This window comes from Thunnus thynnus, chromosome 12, assembly GCF_963924715.1.
Source record: "Thunnus thynnus chromosome 12, fThuThy2.1, whole genome shotgun sequence".
NCBI lineage: Eukaryota > Metazoa > Chordata > Actinopteri > Scombriformes > Scombridae > Thunnus > Thunnus thynnus.
In genome coordinates, this window is record NC_089528.1 from 14869008 (window position 1) to 14892930 (window position 23923).

Below are 23923 nucleotides of genomic sequence, written 5' to 3' on the forward strand. Positions count from 1 at the left end.
GCTAATACTGCACAGCCCCAAATGATGGTTTTGGATTATGTGTCAAGCCAACGCAAGACGGAGCAACATTTAATTAACATTTCTAATTGTGCCTTGAAGGCTGCCTCGATTTAGTGGCGGCTTCATCCGCGGCTGATTATGTTGCAATGATGAGGTTAATGGTGCTGGATATTTGACTGCTTGGCAAACAGTGAGTGTGAGGATGCTGTACAGTCTGTGTTGCCCCTGGCAACCCCATATTCAGATCTGAATGAATAGGGGCTGTGTATTACAACTTGTGTATGTGACCTTGTCAAAGCCACAGGCTTTATGTGGTGAATCCATGCTTGACTTCATCAGTTCATTCAATATTTGCATCTTATTTGTTTCATTTGAGACATGAGTTCACTTTTAAAGCTGCTGTCCACAAGCTTACCAGCACTTTGGAGCACAAGTAGATTCTGGAGTCATGCTGTCTGTGTTTAAATACGCTGCTTGTACCAGACTGTCATGGCAGATTAAGTCATATTGTAAGTAAGAAAGCCTCAGTCCAATCAGTGGCTCTGTGTTAGTCTGGACTGTCAGTTACATAAAAACTGACACAAAGGTGTTGAGCCACTCATTTGGAGAAAATTCAGATGAAGCCTTCAGCATAGAAAGTCATGGGTTGTACGCCAGGCAAAAGCAAGCACACACACACACACACACACACACACACTTGGAAAGGCACATTTCAGCCCACCACACTTAGGCCATATTATTCTGTCTCACTGAGCTCACTTGACTCTCTGCCAGCGGAACTGTAAAAGTCATCCTCCTCCCTTCCTTGCTTCTGTCTACACTCCTGTCCTGACTTTCCCTTCCTTGCTCAATCCCTCTCTCCTTCCATCTTTAATTCCAACTCCTGCTTCTGTTTCAAAAAGCACTGTAATCCTGATACGAATGAGGGACATTAATGTGGCCTTGCTTTATTGTTAACAAATAATCTATAACATAGCAAAGCATTTATTAGGACATAGAGCAAAAACAGCAGTTTACAGTGGCCATCTAGTGGAAGAGATGGAATTGGCAGAGCAAAGATAACAGCTGTAAGATAACAAAGACAAACCTGCTAACACAGAAAGAGTCAGTGAGGCACCCAGAGATCTGAAAGCCATTAACTCTGGTGCTGGCTGGGAGGAATGGGGTCTGTGATGGCCTATTTCTGTAGGCTCTATATCTCATCAGGGGCTCTCACCCCAGACTCCATGTTGTGTGATTTATTTGGCCTCAAAGTCCTTTTTAAAAAAAAAAAAAAAAAAAAAATCAAGCGTGTGCAGGCGCGTGTGCATGTGTAAGCCCAGTTGTGCAAGCTGGCTTCATGTATGTGTTCCATCACCCAATGGCCTTGAGCTCAGTTGTCATGGAGATGGGACACAGGTGCTCCAATGGCTCCCTAGACGCTTGTGATGTCATGGTGGAACAGGAACAGGAAACAGTCCCGCTGCAAATTCCCCCTGCGTACAGAACTACTTAATCTTGGCTTCAACATTGTTATGAGTCAAAACTTTACTTTAGCAAATTTCTGGGTCACCAATCTAAGCCACACTATTGAGTCTGTTTCTCAATAGTCCATTCACTGCGCCTTACAGGCCAGCTGGCTGAGTACAGCATCCAGACTGAGCCAGAGAATCCAAAATGAGACCTTGAGCGATAACTTTCTGGCAGGTATTTTCTTGACAAGACAATGCTGGCAGATAAAAGCTGATGACGGTGCCCAGTGATGCGCACTAAAGGGCCAATCTTCACCAATGCATGCTAAATGTCAAAAACGAGAAAAGGTCTTCAATAAGTGTCTGTACTGTGAGTATATTGAAATATGCTATTCAATAATACATTCAATAGAAGTGTCTCCTGTGCAATTACATCATGTATTTATTCAAACATAAAATCTTTATGTTAAAAAATTTCAGATTTCTATATAATTCCCTCTCTATGAACCGTTTGATGACCTCTTCCATAATCTTTCTCATACACACACTAACAAAACTGAGAAGTAGGCACTTGGCAGAACAGGAAACATGGGGATAATGCCCGCCTGTCCTCGGGTCTCAACTCTGAGACAGGAAATGAGCTGCTGTGTCCACCAATAACTTTAGATAATGGAGAGATTTATTAGAATGAGGCTGCTGCTGCTGTGCCAACCCTAATTAATTTTCCTGTGTGTGCGTGTGTGTGTGTGGATGTGGGTGTGTGTGTGTGTGTGTGAGTGTGTGTGTGAGAGAGAGAATATGAATGAGTGAGAAAGAGAGAAACTGGAGTTGGCTGTGAATATATGTGAATGAAATTCTGTGTGCATCCAAACATAAATTTTTCCATGTGGGTTTATGCATGACATTTGTTTTGGTTAAAGCAGCAGGTTTCACCCTGACTTGTACTCCCCTTTGTTGAGAGACAATGTAAAACATGTGGGCTTGGCAAACCAGAGACCTATAGATCAGACTGCCAGGCCCAGCCAGATGGCTCTGGCCAAGCAGCCCTCCTCTCTGTCAACCTCACCACTAATTAGGATGTTTACATTGGGCCGTATGTGTCTGTGCGCAAGTATAAGAGCCTCCTAAATGAGTGGAGAGATTAGTGAGGTGCCACTTTATACTGCAGTGCTGCAATTTTTGCTGAATGTATTAAGTGTGACATTATAGTTGGACCAACAGATTAATACATTTTTTTAATGTTTTAGGCAAAGTGTGCAGAGTGTAAGTCTCTTAACTTGTAAGTCGACTTAAAAGAGTTATTTTAACTCTCTGCTATGACAAGATAAATCAAGCTGTTTCGGAGTTATGATACATTCAAACATATTTTGGTCCAAGTTTCATCCTGCACTGTGATTCACAACTCCCCCCGCTTGAACATAATGAACATGTTGATGCAGCTTTAGAAAAATCCAACCCCAACTGTGTCTAGCTGAAGAAAATTATTTATACACCAGGAAGGGAAAGGTTTATCAAGATGTGCTGAAGAACTCCCTCGCACACCCTCCCCTGTTCCACATCTACCACCTACCTTTATAATAGCTATTCAATGAGAATGACATTGCCTCATCTCCTCTCTGCTAAATCACTGCCCTCAATTTCTCCATGGGTGACCAGTTCTTCTCCCCTATCAATCTTAACGTCTGCCACCAATTATTTCTTACCCCTCCACTTTATATCAAAATGTTCTGTACCACTCTTGGTTTCTCAATTACTTAAACCCCACCTTTCCTTTTCCCTACACCACATCTCACTATTTCTCCTGCTCACTGTCTACTGTGTTGCTGTATGTGTCAGGAACCACAGCAATGTGATGGCTAACAGCAGGAAAACATGTTGAAGGTTTACTAAATGTTTAACATGCAGTCAGAACTAGTCCAGACTGGCGCCCAGCTACCAATCTTGTTTTATTTGCAATAATATCTGTCAGCGGATGGAGTTGATATCTGTGTCTGTGTGTGTGAATTTATATATGTCAAAGATGAGCGGCCATAACTTGTGAGCAGAGATACTTTAACCCACTCGTCATAGATCTTTTATTATGTGTTTGAGTGTGTATGTGTGTCTCTGTGAGTGATTGTTTTTTGATACTGTGCTACCCCTCACAATACATCTTCTGTAATGGCTGGGTGACTGGGCAGGCCCCCTTCTAGATGGTGGGGTGGCATAAATCAGAGTTGATTTGGCTTCCTGCCACAGATGTGTCAGCTCAGGCCTGTCCAGAGAGGATCCAACAAATAGCATTCCATGTCACTCACATCACACTCCATAGATCTTCCAGATGGCTACAGTGTCCCCCTGCCTTTTTAAGACAGACTCTCCCAGACTTCTGATAGTGCCCTCAGCATGTCCCTCCTATGGATTTGCTGCAATACAATGTCATCTCTCTTCCTTTGGCCTCTCAAATAGGCCTGTCAGAGTATTTCCACTGGATCAAACCCCCAGATGGCTACAGTCAGCGGGAGTGAGAGGGAAAGCCTCTAGTATAAAGACTGGAATAAAATCAGATGACGTAGAATATACTGGATTCAAATTGTGCTGCAAGAACATAGGGACAGGTCTGCGTTCATTCGTGTGCAGCTCAAATAAATATAGCAGGAAATGGGGAGGAAAACATGAGGAACAGAGAAATAAAGAGACACAGAGAGAATCCCTTTTTCCCCCCGAGCCATACCTGCTGTTCACATGTCTGAGTTGTTTTAGAGAGGGCAGAAGAGTGCTGGTCCCATTTCTGTGTCTGTGCATGTGTGCTTGCTGGCATGTGTGATTGCTGAGTGTAATTCCTCCAGTGACCACAACAGAGGAGCAACTGTACAAAGAGTGAAATGACAAGGCAGTGCATGTTGCTGCTGCTGTTCCCTTCCTGCCTCTGCAGTAGGACAAGGAGATTGATGCTACAGCAGTGTAGCACTATCTCACTAGCATGTCAGATCACTGGCTGCACTTTGTGTCTCAGGGGAGAGCAAAAGAACGAAGTTCTCTCTTTTTCTACAGTACCACCTCATCTACCTTGTTCGCTCTCTCTTCATCTCTCTGTCTCTCTCTTCCTCTGACCACAGACTTTTCTCCCTCCACAAGTTAACAAGTTTTACAAAGGGACACCTGTCATCCTCAACGTTTGACTGCCTGCAGACACAGACAGTTTCCTCCAGTGTCCAATTTCTGCTTTTGGAGAACAGAACACAGGTTGGCCGCACGGCTGAAGTCAACAGGATACCGTGCAGCTTGGTAAAACATGAGAGACTGCGAGGGCGCTTTGTATCGAACCACAAGGTAAACACTGGAGACAAACGGCTTGATTCCACTGGTTGCGTCTGCATCGCGTTCCGGCTGTGACGCTGCCACAGGAACTGATTGCGGCCACTCTAGTCAATGCTTGCGATCCCACCAGTCGCCCCACAGTGCGTTTCAGAAGTGTCCCAGGAGTGTCTCTCTGCCCTGCTCTGCTAAACATACATACCTCGTCTATTTTTGACAGAGGCCACATCAAGCTGCGCAGAACAGATAGAGCCAGACAGGAAGTCAGACACAGGAACGACATAAAGCATCCGGTCAATTTTCAAAATAAAACACCCTGTGCAGACTCCCAATCGTATATCACATCACTACATCAACATTATGTTGTAACAGGTGGCACCAGGCCAGAGGTCAACCGGTCAGAGGATATTTGTCACCAGAGATGACGAGAGGTTCATATTGGAAGTAGAAAATCACAAGATTTTATTTGACACCACTGCTGCCATGACTGTCCTGGTTCCTGGCTTCCTCTTCAGGTAGAGGGCTGGCTCTCATCTCTCTGGCGCTGCTGGAGCAAAACGCTCTGCTTCTGAAATGCTCCCGGTGGGGTATGACGCCGTGCAGAGGATGGAACAAAATCGCGACGCAGCTGTGCCCGGTGGAATCAAGCCATAAGTCACTGTAGAAAATTATCAGCATCATTGATATCGCTACTGCAACAGTCATTTGATTTAGAGATCCCGTTTTCAAAAAGCAAGGAATCTGCACTTTGTTGTCAGAGGATCTTTGAACATCAAAAGAATCAAAAGCTGTGATATGAGAAACGCAAATGAACCAACATGCACACACACACACACACACACGCCAGCACTGGGGACAGTGCAGAACATCTGTGATCAGCATTAGTCAGATGGATCTGCTTGAATTAGCATGAAAATCCAACTAGCACACAGCGATGAAGGCGAGTTTCTTTTGGCGCATAGGAAAAGAGAAGACCAACCAACAGCAAGGGAGAGAGAGAGAGAGAAAGAAAAGGGCAACTGAGATTGGGATGTAACCAAATAGTTTGATATTTTCACTCCCAATGCTGCACTGGCTCATTTTTGTAATGTTCTTACAAGGGCAAGGCAGCATGCCTAAGAATGTGAATATACTTTAAGCAACAACGTGAGTGAGAGGGATATTAGAGAGATAGGAAGGAGAAGAGATGGAGCTCAGAATAAATGGGGAGGGGAGAAAAATGAGAGAGGCAGACAGGGGAACTCATTAACTTCTCTTTAATAAAGCCCAAGTCACATGGGGACCCTTTCATTCCTTCATCTATCCAGTCACACACTCACACACACACACACACACACACACACACACACAATACAGTATAGTCTCATGCCACACTGATAACCTCTAGCAGTCCAAGACTACCACACAGATAGTGATCAGACTGTAAACTCCAAAATAATTTCACTGGTGTTAAAATACGTTACCTATAGAACTTCATTAGTAATGTGATGCCTCTTTGCCAATTACTGCCATTCATTCAGTGCTGACAATAACCTCACCACCATTCTGTGAATAAATTACTAGAGTGCTGACAGAGAAGATGCCGGATGTAAATATTTTGTAGGCTCAATGCAATTCAATACCATAAAGAAACTCAATTTCTTAAAGCAATTGCACACACGCTTCGAGAAAATCAGCAAATATGAAGTAGAGGCAAAATATTTTTCATCCCGTTTCTATTTGCAAGCCATCTTCAAAGACCAAAAAGGCGAAAGCATTTCTATGATAAACATTGAAACTGGCGCTGGGCCCAGTTCTAGATTCCCTTTTGTCGTTATCGTTTGTGGGATAAGTTCGCTCTGACTTGGAGGCATAGGAGCGGGACTAGGATGGTTGGATACTATAGGGAAGGAAAGCAGGCATTGTAGCATTAAAGCTTCTTCTACATCGGAACATCCATGCTTTCCCCAGGGGCCAGACAGCAAGGCTAATTTAAGAAGCGTGGGCCCTGTCAGCTGTCATTAGCATGCGCACTCACACACACACAAACACACCAAGTGGGCACATTTATCCAAAAACACACACAACGCGCACATGCACATGTATTTGCACGCTTGCTACACAAAGCTAATTCCAGAAATGTGAGCAACTGTCAGAAGTCATCATCTGCGAGTACAAAGCCGACCAACATGTTACACAACCTGGCGTTCTAATGGGTGGAGGGAGGGAGAGATAAAGAGACAGACACAGAGAGGGAGGAAGAATTATTGATTAAGGCTGACTAAGAGCACAACAAAAGAAAACAGAAAATACACTGCAAGTGTCTACTTAACATGAACCCCATCAGTCAGTGTTTGAAGCAGATTCTGTATGACCCATTTGCCACATGAAGATGTGTTAATCACATGAGTGAGTGTTTGGGTCCCTCCAGGACATAGCAGAAAGAAAGGCAAGAAAGCTCCTACACACTATGCCATAACAGTGATCTTGAAGGTTCATTGCATGTTATACAATGCATCTCGAAATCTGTGTCAGATTGTACAGTACCATTTTTTAAGTGCTGTTTGAGCACAATAGTGAGAACATAAGGGGAGAGATGGGGAAAGACATGCAACAAATGTTCCTGGGTGGACCGAATTGGGGACTATGGAGTTCATGATCAGTGCCTTAAACCCTAAGGCATGTTAGACTGTGTAATGAATGCTTGATGAATTGTAAGGCTATGATGTGAATGGGAAGTAAATGCGTTATTTCATGTTATTGGGTAGCAGCAGTTACATTTGGAGGATTTAGTCTTGCATTTCTGTCACTGTCAGAATTTTGACACAGTTTCTCTTTGATTACCAAAGCTCTAGAGCAGCCATTGATGGGGCATGTGTCACATAGCACCACTCTAGGACCATATTTCACTGTGTTTCTCTCACAATAGTCAAACAGCGTAAAGGGGCATTTAGCAAGGGACATTTCCTGAATGCAAATAATGGCAAAGGTGTGTCTGTATAAGCAAGGTCAGTCAAAAGAAACAGTTGTTGCCAAACACCCCCCCCTCCCCCATTATATGTAGCTATTATAGTAAAATAAAAAGTATGAACACTGCTATATATATTAACTGTCCTTTTATTCCAAAAGTCATATAAGGAAGCAAGGGAAGTACATCTAATAAAGCTCTGGAGGGCAGGAGTGGATGAACCTAGTTAAAGAGTAACCACCCATACAGGATGCTCTAAGAAGCAAAGCGAACGCCCCCACAAGGAGGAAAGGATCATTTCATTGGCTAACACTACGCCTGACATTCTATTGGTTGGGGAATTTTGATAGGGTTGTTGCACAAACAATCTGAGAGCAGAACAGAAATCTGAGAGCAAACGTTTCACGAGCACACAGGAGCACAGAGTGCGAGGAGAACGGGCTGAAGCTGGAGAAGGAAATCTGTCCAAGCAACAATATATCTGAGTGCAAGCATACAGTCTGAGCAGGAACAGAGCAAATCTGAGTGCAAGGCCAGCGTTTTGAGGGAAAGAATTACAAAATCTGTGTGTGAAATCAATAAATCATTCTCTCAAATTCAAAGACCTCTTGAAGACGCTCTTGAATAAAAATTGGAAAAAAAGCCCCATAATCCAGGTGTTCTGTGATCAAGGTGGGCTTTCAAAGCAGGGACATGCAATTTCTGGTCTCCAGAGGCTACTGAGGCCTATCCCATCAGAGACACAGATTCCCCATAAACCTCAATGGGCTGCCGACCATTTTGTGTCACATCAATCCTTCACTACAGAGATCAAAAGGACTTTTAAACTGTGATCAAATCATTCTAACAAACATGATGCAATGGCTGCCATCTAAGGAATCCATACACCAGCAGTGGTGAGATACTGTTTCTTGTGTGTGGGAATTCGTTTTCCCAAGAGACTGTATGACATTCTTCAAGCAGATTTCCATCTCATCGTCACTGCGTGCACGATCGCTCATTCACTCATATGATACAACTTGGGGGTTTGGCACTGAAATACATTAGCATTTTAGAATACATTAGCATACCCAAAGGGAACTGCTGTAACATTGATTACAAGTAACCGCATGCATTTAGATGCTGCTCTGCCTCTGATCACACACAATATGCCATCGCTACACCCTGCCCTACCCCCTTGCACACACACACACACACACACACAGACATACACACACACACACACACACACACCTTTTGTCAGGGAAGCAGTCCCACCCCATGCTGTGAAGCAGGTGCCGTGATATGATTCTCCCTACCTCCATGCATGCTGACACACATGCATGCACACAGACACACACAAACACACTCACACACACACACACAAGTACATGCACACACATACACATGCATGTCTTCAAAGGCAGAGCTGTGAAGCAGAGGTGACAGGTCTCTGGTTCCATGCCATCCTCAGCAAATGTACCGCTAATTGCCATTCCCCCACTGATAGAGAGCAGCGTGGATTCAACATGGGGTCCATATGGACCCCAAGATGGAGTCATCTCCTGCCCACTAGAGGATCATGGGTAGAAAGAACAATTGAGTGGTGCTTACTTGAAGCTATAATAAATAATACACCAGAACAAAATTCACAAGGAAAATATCTGTCGTTCTCTCCTTTGTGTGTTCAGTTTCAGCTCGTGAACTTGTATTTGGCAGCTGTGCGCATGCAGAAGCTGGTGTTGTTAGTATGACAGCTGATTAGAGAGATGAGAGATTTGAGTCTGACACCTCTAATGATCTCTTCATCTGATTGACGGGGTAGGCAAGGCTCCAATTCACACATCTACCACATGACAGAATGTGGCGCACAGACAGCAAAGAGGGTCAGCATGTCAGACACACACACACATACAGTGGCACACAGACACACAAATACACCACACATTCTGTTTCACTGAATGTTAGAAAAAGACTATTTGGTTCCATAAATCCCTCCTGTGACTTCCAGAATATTCCGCTATTATGTTGGCCCTAGCAGGGCTATTTCCTCCCCCAGTTAGCCTGTCATCAGGGGTATTGTACTGTATTGTCTGGGAGCGAGCCTAAATGGGGCCCTTTCAAGGGTATTTTCAGGTACTTTCATGGAAGAATGGAGAGGATATTCATATCACATTTCAGTTTTTCTATCGCTGAGCAAACACAGTTTTGGACAACACACAGACGCCTGCACGGACACACACGCACGCAAACACACACCGGCACTTCCTACGCTGACCCAAACGAGCGAGTCAAGCGCATTCCTGCTCCCAGTGATTTCCTCCATCTTCTCCCGACAGACAGGATCCCATTACAAGACGCCTAGCTGTTATCTCTCACAGAGGTAGCAGCAAAAATAGTAATAGACATTCCAAAAGGGAACGTCCTGAACATTTCCATCTACAATGCTGGAACAAAATTATGGCAATTGGAAGCTGTTTTCAAAATTGTTCTTTCAAAAACCTATTTGATTAACCTGCTCTTCTAAACAAGGGCACAGCGATCAGCACAGATTTCTTAACGGAACTGGCACACTGCAGCAAGCGCCTTTAATTGGACTCTCACTGATCCATCTCGTGATTATTGGCAATTATCTGTCAATTAGCAATGTGCTGATGTCACCACAATGTGAAAGGCAAAGCAATCAGGAGCTGTTAGAGCAGAAATGGTCGTCCATACTAATGACCCGATCTACTGTCCAGCAAAGGACCCTCTGTTCGCGTGTGAGAGAGAGTGTGTGTGTGTGTTTGGACCAGTAACTAATCCGCAGTGTGACTGTAGTGATCACAGCAGAGCAGGCCTGTCAACATTGTCTCACGTCTACACAGCTTGGTAGTTTCAGGGCCTCCTAAATAAAATACATATGCCACTCAAAACGACTTTGAATGAGGCACACTTAACCTGTCCTTCAACATTCCCCTTACCACCCTTCACCCCAGTGAGGTGTCCCATTTATTTGAGTCAAACTGAATCTGAAAAGATTGTTTCCCCATGTTCAATAAAATTTAGATAAATGTTCTAATAAAATGATCCATGCTCAAGTTGGTGGTGGACTCAGATCCAAAAGAAAATTATGACAAGAAGGGGCAAAAAAAGTTAAGATAATATTTGAAATGTATCTTAAAAGCAATCATGGACTTATTATTATATATATAAATTCTATTCTATTCTATTATTTAGACTATAAATATATTTGAAGTGATATACATTGAGTTTATTCTGTAGTGATGCTGGCTAACTTTGGGACATTTAGCCCAAATGGGACAAATTCTTTGTTTTCCCTGTTAAATGTTTACAAAAACACAAAGAGACACATAAGAGATGACAAATCATCCTTGTATCCACATAACGCAACCAATCCATCAGACACACATTCGCCTTTGAAATAAACAGAGGACGCTTATGACATCTGTCATTCCCTCCCCATGCAGTGATCCATGATATGATCGCAACGCTCATACGTCCCGGACGATTCATAATCAATCTTCAGAGCCAAAGCAACAGACAGACAGAGAGTCAGAGAGAGAGAGAGAGCAGCTTCTCCTTTGCTTTTTGTCTTTCCTGCATTTTAGAAGCACTACGACCATCCATCATGCATTTTTCTTTCAGAAGCAGCCGCATGATGTTTATCAAAGGAAGTAGATTTTCAAAGCATTACCTGAGCCTTAAATTGATTGAGAACATGTGCAGAAATGCACGTCACTCTCCACAGTCCCTCCACATTTTCAACTGTCAATAATAGCAGAAAGAAGGTGTCCTTTTTCAAGCAATCACTGACAGGTGTGTGAAAGCCCTTTTAGAGTAAGCTGAGTGATGTTTTTTTTTTTTTTTTTTTTTTTTAATACATGCTTGAATCTGCTCACACATACATGCACGGACACACTCATGGACTCACACAGCGACCTTGTCAGGAGTTATAACCATCACATGAAGAGAGCATTAAACCCCTGTGCCTCTCAGTTCTACCGTGGGTTAGGTAAGTCCAAGTATCAAGTAGCTTTCATAAATGTGAACATGGATGGTGCATTGCAGGATTGTTTTGAGATGTGAAAGAACATTTTTTGGACATTTTTTTTTTTAAAAAACCTGCAAAATAGCATGAACATGGCAGGAACAAGGTGGGCTGTTAAGATTTTAATGGAGTCCCTTTATTCACTTACAAAGCGGGGAGTCATCACTTGTTACACATTACTACATCACTCTATACACAGTAAAAGAACACATAATAATGCATTGGCACACAAATATGTATGTCTATAAACATGCACAAATGCACATGCAGACATACACATTTCTCATGATTTCATTAGATTATGAAAAGAAAAGAAAGTCAAAAATTCAGAACAAATATGAGCATGCAAATCAAAGTGGCTCTCAAAAGTATACAAATACAGAGACATCATTCCTTCATCACCCTGTTTAGTGCTGTCTGAGGAAGGTAAGACTAAAGACTTGGCATGGTGAACAAAGGACTTTGAGACTGTCACACTAAAGCAAATCCCTGCATGACTCTGCTTGGCCAGCTGCTTTTGTTAGAATAGCTGTTTTGTGATTGGTATTGCACAGTCAGTATTGACATTAACACAGGTTGGAACATGATATATCCACCTGAACTGGTTGGGAGGAACTGAATAATGTGCTTTATTCCAACCTAAGCATCTTAATACTGAAATGATGCCCTTTTGCAGGGAAGAGGTACTATACTCTCTGGCATAAAAGTGATAAGACACAGAAAGATATCTAAGACCTCCCTGATAGAGATCAGTCTTGTTTTGTGCGTGTCTACAGAAATATCCACAGTATTAGGGGAATTTAAACAAAGTCATGTTTTTAAATATATATCTGAGTATATTATTATATGATATCCATGGAATTATGAGTATTAGATATTGTGTAAAAAATACACGCAAAACTCTAAGGTAAAGGAGGGAGGGAAGCCAGAGCCAGGAAGTAGTCTACAGCTCCCGACAGGCTCCTATTGTCATCTGATACACAAGAAAAAAAAAAAGTATAATAATAAAATGCAGCTTGAGCCTTAACGAGAGGCAGCACCGACCTAAAATCCTACAGACAATGAATTGCTGAACAGAAACGGACGATTAAGTGGGCATTAAATTATACACATAAGCCACGCCTTACTAAGGCGGTGTAATGTTTTGATTAAATCATTAATTGACCATGTGTGATGGATGACGTTTGTGTAGGACATCATGATGTGAGACAGTGTAAGCGTGACGGATCAAACACATTCAACAGTATTTTCATGATAGATTTCATTGGTATATTAAGTAAATCTCAAACCTGTAATTCCTGCAAATCTATGATGTACAAATCACAGCATGATGATAATTATACTGCAAAGACTTACTCACAGCTAAACTTAAAGAATGGAAAACAAGTCCGACTAAGACTGTGGAGGGTGAGATATTCTTAGAAGAAAACAGAATTAGACACACTCACAGTAATAATTTAGGATAAAAAATTGATTTACACTATAAAATACACTCACATACATACGTACATACATTCCACGCTTCCTGTCTAGTTAGTCTATTACAAACCATTTATCATTTACTGAGCCTGCAGTAGAAATCCAAGGCTGTTCTAGTGTGCATTTAGATTGAAAATTTATGATAAAAGAGTACAGCATTTGATATTATACATTAATAATCTCACATCACTTATATGTCAAGGATGGATCTTTTGATATAAATTGAATTTCCACTAAACCTGATGTGACACAGTTGTAAAACACAGCCAGGAAAACCGCTGTACAATTACATTCAGCCCGGCTTAGCGGGAACGTTTGTCATCTTGACATATCATCGGCTGAGTGCAGCACGGCCACACTGGCAAATTCGTGCATCTGAACGAGCACATCTGTTCGCTCACGTCCACATTCCGCTTTACTTTATTTAAAACTACCTGACTGCGACGCATGCCATATGTGTGTACAGTATATCCAAGCAGTTCATTTCCTCAGCTCTCAGAAATGGGCTGACTCCACCCAGACATCAGTGTCAATCTGATGAGTGGATGTCTAACAGTGTGTGAAGCTCACATCAAAGGCATGCCGCTTTAAATGCCCAGCCTTGGGAGAAAGCAGGGAGGGGAAAGACTTCATAAGAATAAGGGATGAGGAGGGAGGGAACAATCGGAGAGGGGCATGAATTTTATACTGTTCAGTGCGCCCCATTACAGAGCAGGTTTGGGTTAGGTGTGTATGTCTGGGACCGCTGTGCTAACCAGTCGAATCAAGACATCCTTCATAGATTTAACAGCAACCCTCGCAAACAAGCTCACACCAACCGCAAATACACAAACTACCCTCGCTCACAGTGCCAAACTATTCTCTCCACATCATTCATTACAGCAGAGATTTTTATAAAAAGGCAAATCACACTCCCCACAGACATCCAAAGAGATGTACTCTCAGAAAGATACACGCAGGCACACACACTCGAAAGGGCTGGATGTGCTTAAGGGTTAGCAGCCAGAACCACCAGCCTCCTCATTAGCACAAATAAGATCGTAGGCAGATACAGGCCTATCCTTCTCTCCCCCTCTGTCTCTTTGTCCCTCTTCGCCTCTGTTCTCTTGCACAAATGAGTCCTAATCCTTGTCCTCTAGCTCGCCTCTAATGCAATAAATAGCACATAGAGCTGTAGAAGGAGGACGCGGAGGAAGGAATACTACAGCATCTCTAAAATATATATCAACAATATATGGGAAATTTCATATAGACCTATTTGTATGTCTGCAAAAGGTATATGTTAAATATTATCAATGCAAGATTTATGATGTGAGGATGCCAGGTTGTGATGTGACCTTGGGATGTATCACATTAAAATGGGGCCTCTAAGTTCATGCGGTCATAACTATTCATGAAGCAGAGGGGAGGTCAACAGGTCAACATACTGTAGACTGGGATCAGTTTGTCAGGTCAATCATCAAAAGAAAGCATGAATATAATAAATATGCAGACTGGGGAAAATGAATTCAATGATATTGAATATTAGATAACAGAATCTGAACATTCAACCTATAAAGACGTTCCCAGGCTCCTGATCGCGATCCGCTTTTTTCCACCCACCGATATATTCCCTTTGCCTAAATACATAATACAAAACTTGAAAGCCAAACAGACCACCTTTGACTTTGGCGGTTTTAGGGAAATGCCTCTTTCACCCTGTCAGTTTTCTAGTTGTACTCTGGCCAGCCACACAACTGCTGGTGGATCGAGATGCCGTCCACTCATTTCCCATTACCCTCTGTGCTTCAAATCAATAGTTAATTACCTCAAAAAACGCTCTCTTCTTATCCAGCTAGAGAAGTGGACAGCATGGGGCAGGCAGAAATTTGCCTGGCAGAGGGACTCAGTGTTATACAGGGTGAAAAGTGTCCTCCCACCACGGCTACTTATTGGCCCATCAGTGTCCCTCTCAGAAGCTAGCATCCCATTTTGCACTGCGCCGGCACTTCACTTCTCTCTACCACACAATTTCCATTTCTCATGACACACACAGAGAGACACAAATATTCATGCGCAGTTTCTCTCTATCGTCCCCTCTCTTGCCAAGAACCCAATGTTTAATAAGAGATTACATTTATGGTGAGGAGAAGGGCAAGCAAATGGTGAAATATGTCCACATGTCTTGAACCTGGGAAAGGCACTGGCACTTACTCATTAATAATGGGACAGGCCCCAGGCCCAGGCCCTTAGCTCTCCGTCTTTGCTCATTTCCTTTCCACACATCAAAGCTATGTGTGTGTGTGTGTGTATGACTGCGTATGTGTGTTGGCACATTCACATCTGTGCTGGTGTGTGTGTGGGTGTGCTTGTCAGTCCCTATGAGAAACAGCCTGTGGAGGAGCCGACTTTTATTTAATCAGAAGTGAAACAGCTTCCACCACCGTCCGTAATTTCAGCCCTATTAACGTTCTGCCTTTAATTCCTCTGAGCGCTGGAGACACAGCATCCTCTGGGCTGCAGATTCACTTGAAATGCAAAAAGTACTACAAAGTTGTTGGGTTTTTTTTCCTGTACAGTAGGAACTTTGTATATTGTACATTTGGACTTAAGAGGCAAAGGGATTTGCTAAATAAACACAGTGAAATGCAGAGAGCTTACACTGTGTTGTTTGCCAAGTGTACAAAGTGAGCAAAATTGATAAGCTTATCAGTGTGATTGTAGATTTGAAAAAGTTTCCCACACTTTAACAGTCACAATCACAAAAAAAGTCTGCGCCACTACACCTGCCTCCTCCCATTCTTTTTTTCAGCCTTTGCCCTGCCAGCCATCCCGTTTGCAGTCCCTAAGCCTGAGCCTTAGGGCTTACAAGTCAAATGAAATCATTCTGGGCCTGACTCAAAAACAGATCTCATTATAACAATCATAAATGAACCTCTTTGTTCCTACAAGCCTACAACCCCAACAGTCTCTTTCCTGTTCCTGCCAATACTGTGTCCATTACATCTTCAGAGGGACAGGCTCATGTTTCCCATTCTTCCTTGAAGTAAACCCTATAATGCTTCATAAATGCATCTGTTTTTAACTAAAAAAAAAAAAAAAAAAAAAAAGTGTGGGGAGAGTGGCAGGTGAGGGAGGGAAGAAGTGAAAAAGAGTGAAGAGAGAACCAATTATTCCCAGGCAGGAAGGTTTGTGGGGGGAAGTGGGTGAAAAGGGGGTGTAACTTGCAACTACTCTCAGATTTAATTAAAATTTCTTGAAAAAGAACAATCTAGCAGGCAAAAAGAAACAAACCAGCCTGGGAAGACGAGTCAACAACAGGCCTGTGTGGATCTGGACTGGCTGGAGCTGGTGTAGGGAGGGGTCGGGGTGGGTAGAGGCTCTCGGGGATATGGGTGGAGGAAAGGCAGAGGATAAGGGGCTGTAAGCATAGAGGCCCCAAGAGCCAGGCTGCGTGAACAAGTGGGAAACAGGACTCGATAATCAGTACTTTCTCTTCTCGCCTCTCAACTCAACAAATATCGAAGAGGCTCCCTTTTCCTGCTGACTGAACAACTGTCACCCAATCTCTAGGACAGGTGATAATGGAGGGGAAAAAAAAAAAGCTTGAGAGACAGAAAAAGAATTAGAAAAAAGCGCATTTTTCACACCACCGTCCTCGAGTGGTGGGGAAGCTGGGTCACTGCGCCCAATCGATTGCTGGCATTGCCATTTTCCACTAGGTGTAGCTTGGAGGGTTATCTCTAAGTTTGCGCTCTTGTGCACATCGAGTCTTGATTAGTGTGTCTGTCTGTGGGTGTGTTGTATGTTTGCCATTCTAGAGGACTGGCTTTACCAGGAAACAGATGACTCACACAGTTTGAGGTTGAACTGTGTCACGAGCGTCACCGCTTTCACTCCTGCGCTCTAATGTGTTTCGTATGTTGCTGATGCAGTCGGTCTGCTTATCCCTGAGATTGGACAGATAAGGCCTTAGCCCTTGTCCCACAGTCAGCCACCTGCTCTGATAAGGGCCAAACACCAAGCAAGACAGGCAGAACCTAACACTGCCGATAGCATCTCCACAGCAAATCTCCGAATACAGGAATGTGTGAGAGACACTGGAAGACAACATGATAAAGAACACAAAATATCCACGAAGCGTGGGAGAGAAAACAAGTCCCGAGTCTGGAATTGATCGGAATAAGATACACAAACACACACACATACATAAATTCAGTCGTAACTATGATTGTCATGGTGTTTACTATTGCCATAACGACTAAGGTAGTAACTTTAACCCACACTGCATTTCAAGTGATCATTTTAACCCAAACCAAGTGTTTTTTTTGTGTCTAAACCTTACCAAACCTTAACCACAGCATTGTCACACCATAAAACATAGCTAAGTATTTCTTAACAGTGATTTGTAATGGTTTTGGAAAGCACAGAGAAATGTTGTCCTGCCAATTACTGCCATTAGAGGCACCATATTGGGGAACGCTCCTACGGGTCGCTCTGGAGCGCATGGTACAGATGAACTATGTGTTTCATTTGGAGGACTTGTATGTTGGATAGTGCCTACTGCTCTCATCCTCTCTCTCTCTCTCTCTCTCTCCACTCTCCCTTGAAACCGCTCACTCTCACAAAGAGACGTACAGAAAAATGTGTACATGCATACCAGCCCCCAACTTGCATCCACCATCTGGCCTTCCCAAGGCTCAGATGTCTCTGGGGTAAGGTGAGCTGTGAGAGGGACTGTGTGCGTATGCATTATATGTGCATATGTGTGTGTGTGTGTGAGTGAGAGAGATAGAGGGGGAGAGAAACAGAGAGGGAGAGTGAGGAGCAAATGGTCATATCCAAGTGAACATACGCACTATACCCTATGCTGCGATATGTGAAAAACCATATTGTGAAGAGAAAACCCGCACAGACCACAGATTCTTGCTCCACTGCCTGCACGCGAGCACAACACTTCCACAAAAAAAAAGGCTGTACCGCACATTTACAGCACTGCAGGTACACAAGCTGCAGGCAGGGGTTTGCACTGGGGATCGTCATAGCTGACTAGTCCACGTAAGCACACCTTAACACCGATAGTCTTTTCACTGTGGGCAAAATAAAGCCTCCATTATGGGATGAGGCCATGTCTGCTGCCCCTGCCAGCCATAATGGCTTTAGCACTCTACTGACGACACAGGCACCCAAACGTACAATACACACACAGCAGTACAAAATGAGTGGAAAATTGAATTCTACTTCAGGTGGTCCCAGGTCAGCAGTAGTGCCCGTGGCCAAAATACACTTGTACACTTATGTCAGCACTCACATACGCAATCCTTCATGTCTTTTCAGTCCTACCGCCTCAACCGACGGGCCGACGTCGCAGTTATATTTTCATTTTACCCTTTTCTAACCATTTGAAATGAGAGAGCAGAGGAAAAGGATCAATCTCACATTCACATCCATTAGAGACTCAACAGGACTCTTTTCACAGGCTGTCTCCTCTGCACAGCTGGCGAGCTCACACGTACGCACAACGCACACATCCAGTAGCAGAGCACTCTTAACTCAATACTACACTAGCCTCGCAAAGCCGGTCGACATCAATACAAGCTCAGTTTTCAGTCACAAGATTTAAGTCAGAGAAAAAGTTGAGAATCATTTGAGCCTCGCCAGATACAGACCATCTGAGAATTTACAGTGTATTCAGATGATGGTGTGACATGCCTCTCTCAAAACTTGCAGAAATCAGGAGCTATTATTTAAGGTATCCATAAAAGATATCAAAAGAAGCATTGTTTTCCAACTGTGTTAGCTGTTTATGCTTCAGGTCAATTTGAGTGGGTGAAATCTAACATTTCAAGAACAACTATCATGCTTTTCTAGTTTAAAAATGCAAAGCGAAGACCAATAGAAGGCCAGTGAGTCACCCATTCGTCCGACCCAGCACACGAAGGGTTCATGTGAATATCAAAGTGAAGCAGACAACTGTCAATCATCTACTGTACATCCAATGTGAACTGACATGCAAATGCCTCTTGAGCCTTGCCCAAACACAATAGAAGCAGCAAAGTTGAGGTCTGGCAAAGCTGTGTGTGTTAGCTTCATACGTCTACTACAGTTTTCAAAGTTTGCTTTATAACAACTCTAATGGCTTCACTGCTCTGATTAGAAAAAAAAAAAACTCACCAAGAGAATAACAATAACATGAAGAGAATAACAATAACATGATACTTTATGAATCCCAGGAGACAGACTCTGACTTCCCTCCGCAGTGAGGTCAGAACTTAAGGTCAGAGCTATGGGAGCGGAGTCAGTGTCTTGCTAAAGAGCACTTCAGTGGAAACACACTCTGTCCTCTAACCTCTCTAATCAATATGCCACTCTAATGCACCTCATTAATTTATATTAATAGGCGATTCTGACCTCCATAACTATCATCTGTTGCTTAAGCTATTATTATTATTGTTTATTCAGGAAGCTGCGATATTCTCCATTCAATCCACTTGGCCCCTAAGGATGATACATTACCATAGTACAGCGCACGTACTTAACACAGTATCCTTAGGGACTGGTTACGGCACAATACTAATGTTCTCTTATCATACTCATACTGAATGCTGCTGCTTTTTTACCTCAGCGTAGCATTGCTCAGGCATCTGTCAGACAATTGAAACGGCCCAGTGTTCCCTCACTTCCACAGTTTTGTTCAAATGCAGGCCACTCATTTGTAAAACACGCGTACCGCATCTTTTCTGAAACTCGCTGACCTCCCTCCTTCTGTCTCTCTCATCTTCTTATCTCCCCCGGTCCCTGTCTATCTTTCAACCACTGTTTCCCTCTGTTCATCCTCCACCACCCAGTTCCAGGCCGTTAAATGAGCGGGCTTATCTAAGCCTAATTGGTTTAAGGGCAAACAGAAATAAGCAATGGCTCTGTAAGTAGGGGAGAATTACTGCTGCTGTTGGCAAGAACTATCCGCACACCACGGAGAGAGAGCGAGCAGAGGAGGAGAGGAGGGAGACAAGAGGGGAATGGGGAGATTAGTGAGGAGAATTATGGAAGACAGAGTGGGAAAGAGAAATGAGGAAAAAGGAACGGGAGGTGCAGAGGAAAGTAGGCAGAAAGAAGGTGAAGATGATAGGGAGAAACGGATAGAGGAGACAAATGAGGGTGAAACAGAGCACTGCACATGCTTCTTTTTCTAATGACATGCAAATCCCCACCCTCACTCTCCTCTGTGTTAGCCCTTTGCTTTAGGCCTGACTGCCCCTCCGCCCCTCTTCAATAACTTGTCAGTGAATGCATTTCTTTTTGCAGATATCACTTCTTCATGTGTGGGATTGTGTCTGTTTACTGTAGTTGTGCCTAAAAAGTTCTATAATAAACATAACACTTGATGAAAGTGTTTTTGGTCCTTCATCTCACCTCATTCAGACACACATACACACACCTTTACGCTGTGACACACACACACACACACCACTGCACCCTCAAAATTAAACACACCATCTCATTTTTCTATTATATACGGTTGTCTCTCATCTATTCATCCATACTTAAGAGTGTTTCCTCTGTATGATTTTCATCCCACAGTTCATCAGTTCATCAGTGATGTTCGGGGTGTTTACTGTGAGTATGTGTGTGTGTGTGTGTGTGTTAGTGTGTGTGTGTAGGGAGGTCGAATAAATTATTCAATTCATTGCAAGTATGTGTCCATATGGTCAGTGCTGCTCTTTCCTCTAACCTATCAAACACACACTCGGACATGTATACACCCAGATCTCTGACACTTTGTGATTATCTGCTGACTTGGACTCATAATCAGATTAAGGGTGACAGGAGAGGCAGAGATAATGTGGTCAATGGCCCCACTCTCACTCTCACACACACCCAAACACAAAAAATGAAAGAGCAACAGATTGGAGTTCAGATCAGTGAAGATTTTAACCAGCCCATGGGACAACCTCCTTTCAATTAGCGACCCAAACAAGGAAATCACTTTCATCCTTGTTACCGGGGTAACCCAGAGGCCATCTCCCTGCCCATCTGTTTCTCTCTCATCCCATCTTTTAAAGGAGAAATCCCAAACCTCCCTCTCCTTGCAGGGAAATTTCACTCCTCCACTCATCTGTCTGAACTGACATATCTGCTGTCATTTCCCACTGGGTAAACATTTGAACCTCAAAATATCCAGCCTCACAGAGGTAGCAATTTGGGCCTGGGCTTGGTATCCATAACTGTGTTGAAATCTGATGAACGCAAACAAGAAAGCCACTGTCGAATTACAGAGCACAGCCGGAGCCAGGAGCAGTCCAGGAGCAGAGTTGAAAATGATTAAAGAAAGAAGCTGCATGTGAGAAAACTCATTTTATTTGTGCTTCTAATTTACTTATGCAAGCTTTAGCAAGTGGATACATGCAGCTACTGGTAAGCTGGTGTGTTGGTGTTCCTGCATATGTTTTATTGGCGAGAATGAGCAACCGTACAGTAAAATGAGAGGAGACACAACATATCCACGATGCTGCTGGGATATCCATCCAGCAGCCAGTGACTGAGGCTCCAGCCCAGTATTCAGTCCCTGGGGTCCCACAGCGGAAATGAAAAACATGTTTAACTGAGAAGATATTAGCTACTAGTGGCACCACCGCTTGTCCCGATGACTGTGTGTGTGTGAGAGAGAAAAGAGGAAATAGGAGGAGATGCAGAAAGACAAAGACAGAAAGATGGGAATTATGATGGATGAAGGGAATAAAGGGGGGAAAGACAGACAATACAAAGACAGTCTAAAAAAAAAAGGGGGAGAGTCATCTGAGTGCTTTTTGAAGAGAAAATAGGAATTTACCCAATACAAAATTCAGGTTGCAAAGGAGAGTTTTCCAGTCAGTGCAATCTGAGCCGATACGTCTCACCACTTCAAATTGCCACAGAATGATGCTCAGGGGCTTGAGGTAGTAGTATTTTACCCAATTTTATGGGGAAAACGACGGGAATTCTTGGAGGAAGGCACTTACAATGTAACATTCGTTTTCTACAGAGAAAAACTAATTGCTCTTGGGATATTGGAACCTAAAATAACAATTTATAAAGGAGACTCCTCCTGTCCTCTTGCACTCTTGACGTATAGAAGACAGAGGAGTGAGAAAAACTGATTTTTGCGTAAATGGCCACTGATAAACTATTATGAGCCATTAAAACACATTTAGATCAGAAAAAAAGTATTGTTCTGCACATGGACCAAGTAACATCAGTGACAACCAGGAGAGCGAGGGGACTGAACGCTCCGAAACACAAGCATAACCACGGCAATCTGCTGCCATCCACGTGTATGACATCCCTGTATCCCTATGCCAGAGACGCAGCGCTGCCCAACAGAAAACGCTGCAATCATCCCCGGGGTACACAGAGCGTCTTGGAGAGGAGCATTCCCACATCTACAACAAGCATAATCCCAATTTCTAATTTACCTTCCATCGCAGAAGATGTGATGACCAGCACGCATAAAAGCGCAAGCAAATCCACTGTCATGGCAGAAGGGTAGTCTCCACAGCTTGTCCCCAAATAACCAACACGCACGGCGCGCGTCAAAGGAATCCCTCAGTTGTCAGAGCGGTACTCCAGCAGATAGCCTGTGTTGTGAGTCACATTTCAAGCCGTAGTAAACAATGTGTGACAATCAGTGCCGGGGAAGAGCGGAGTGTAGGGGCTGAGGGGTGCGAGGAGCAGGAGGGGGGAGAGGAGAAGTGGGGAGGGTGGGTGGGGGGGCACCCGACATTGCCTGCTCACAGCCCCATTAGAACGCCGGGGCCAATCACTGACTGGGAGCTGAAACTCACGAACCAATCGGCAGCCCGCCGCTCCTCCTACCTCGCATTGTCAAAACACAAAACTTTTCCTTGACCTATTTGAAACGGTGTCCGCTTCACTGAAGGGAAATAGCGTCACCAGTCGGGTGGTTGCAGCTACTGCATCCCAAGTAAACATCAAGCCCGGTTATACCCCCCATGGGAGACGATCTAAACGGTTGTATACTTTGTTCAGTGGTCTGTCAGCTTATGTTTCATAATAATGCTGCTGTTGAACATCTATCAGGCTCTGTGATGTCCCATATGGCTGTGCTCACTACCTAAGCTGAAAGTATTGGCTACAATGAGGTATTATCTTCACTTAGGATATAAGATAAATCACAGGGGATGTTTTGTACAATTAATATTCGAAAAAGATAGTTGAGCCAGGTTTTTTATTCTATTTTCATTACTATATAACAGCGTGGCTGTTTGCCAACTCTCCCACCGCACCCTTCCACTTAACACTACACATTTTTTAAATTTACTGAAACAGCCTTATACGTGGTCTGGCACCCTCACTCCTCCATTATACTTGCACAAGTGCAAACCCCATTTGCAATGAAAATGTTCTTTAATAGCTTTGGCAAATCCAACTGCACCTCCTAATGATATTAAACAGGCGTTGCACATCAGCTCCCTGCCTTTGCCCCCGTCAGCCCTTTGTGTGCATGTGTCCTGCAACAGATGGTACACACAATGGGCTTTTTCCCGCAGGGACACAGAGGACCAGGGTCTGTCTCAACAGAGGAAGGGGACATTTGCCCTGTAGCCCAGAACCGCACACCTGTCTTGGGCTAGATATGTCCCCCAAGTGCCTGAAGCTGAAGAACTGGGATGGAGTTGTTAATCTACAGCCTGAGTAGACCTGGTTTTACCTGGGGCCACTGGATGGCCTAATACTTCAGTG

General features: G+C 43.5%; 1 protein-coding gene across 2 annotated transcripts in view; it reads right to left on the reverse strand.

Moving 5' to 3' along the window:
* The window catches only part of LOC137194149 (ephrin type-B receptor 1-B), a 162659-nt gene extending 139756 nt beyond the window's left edge, over positions 1 to 22903 (reverse strand). For both annotated transcript variants that reach the window (XM_067605756.1, XM_067605754.1), the window contains exon 1: positions 22636 to 22903. In XM_067605756.1, coding sequence (XP_067461857.1) covers positions 22636 to 22696 — 61 coding nt within the window. In that variant the 5' untranslated portion in view covers positions 22697 to 22903. The remainder of the gene's footprint in view (positions 1 to 22635) is intronic.
* Positions 22904 to 23923: the final 1020 nt, after the last annotated feature.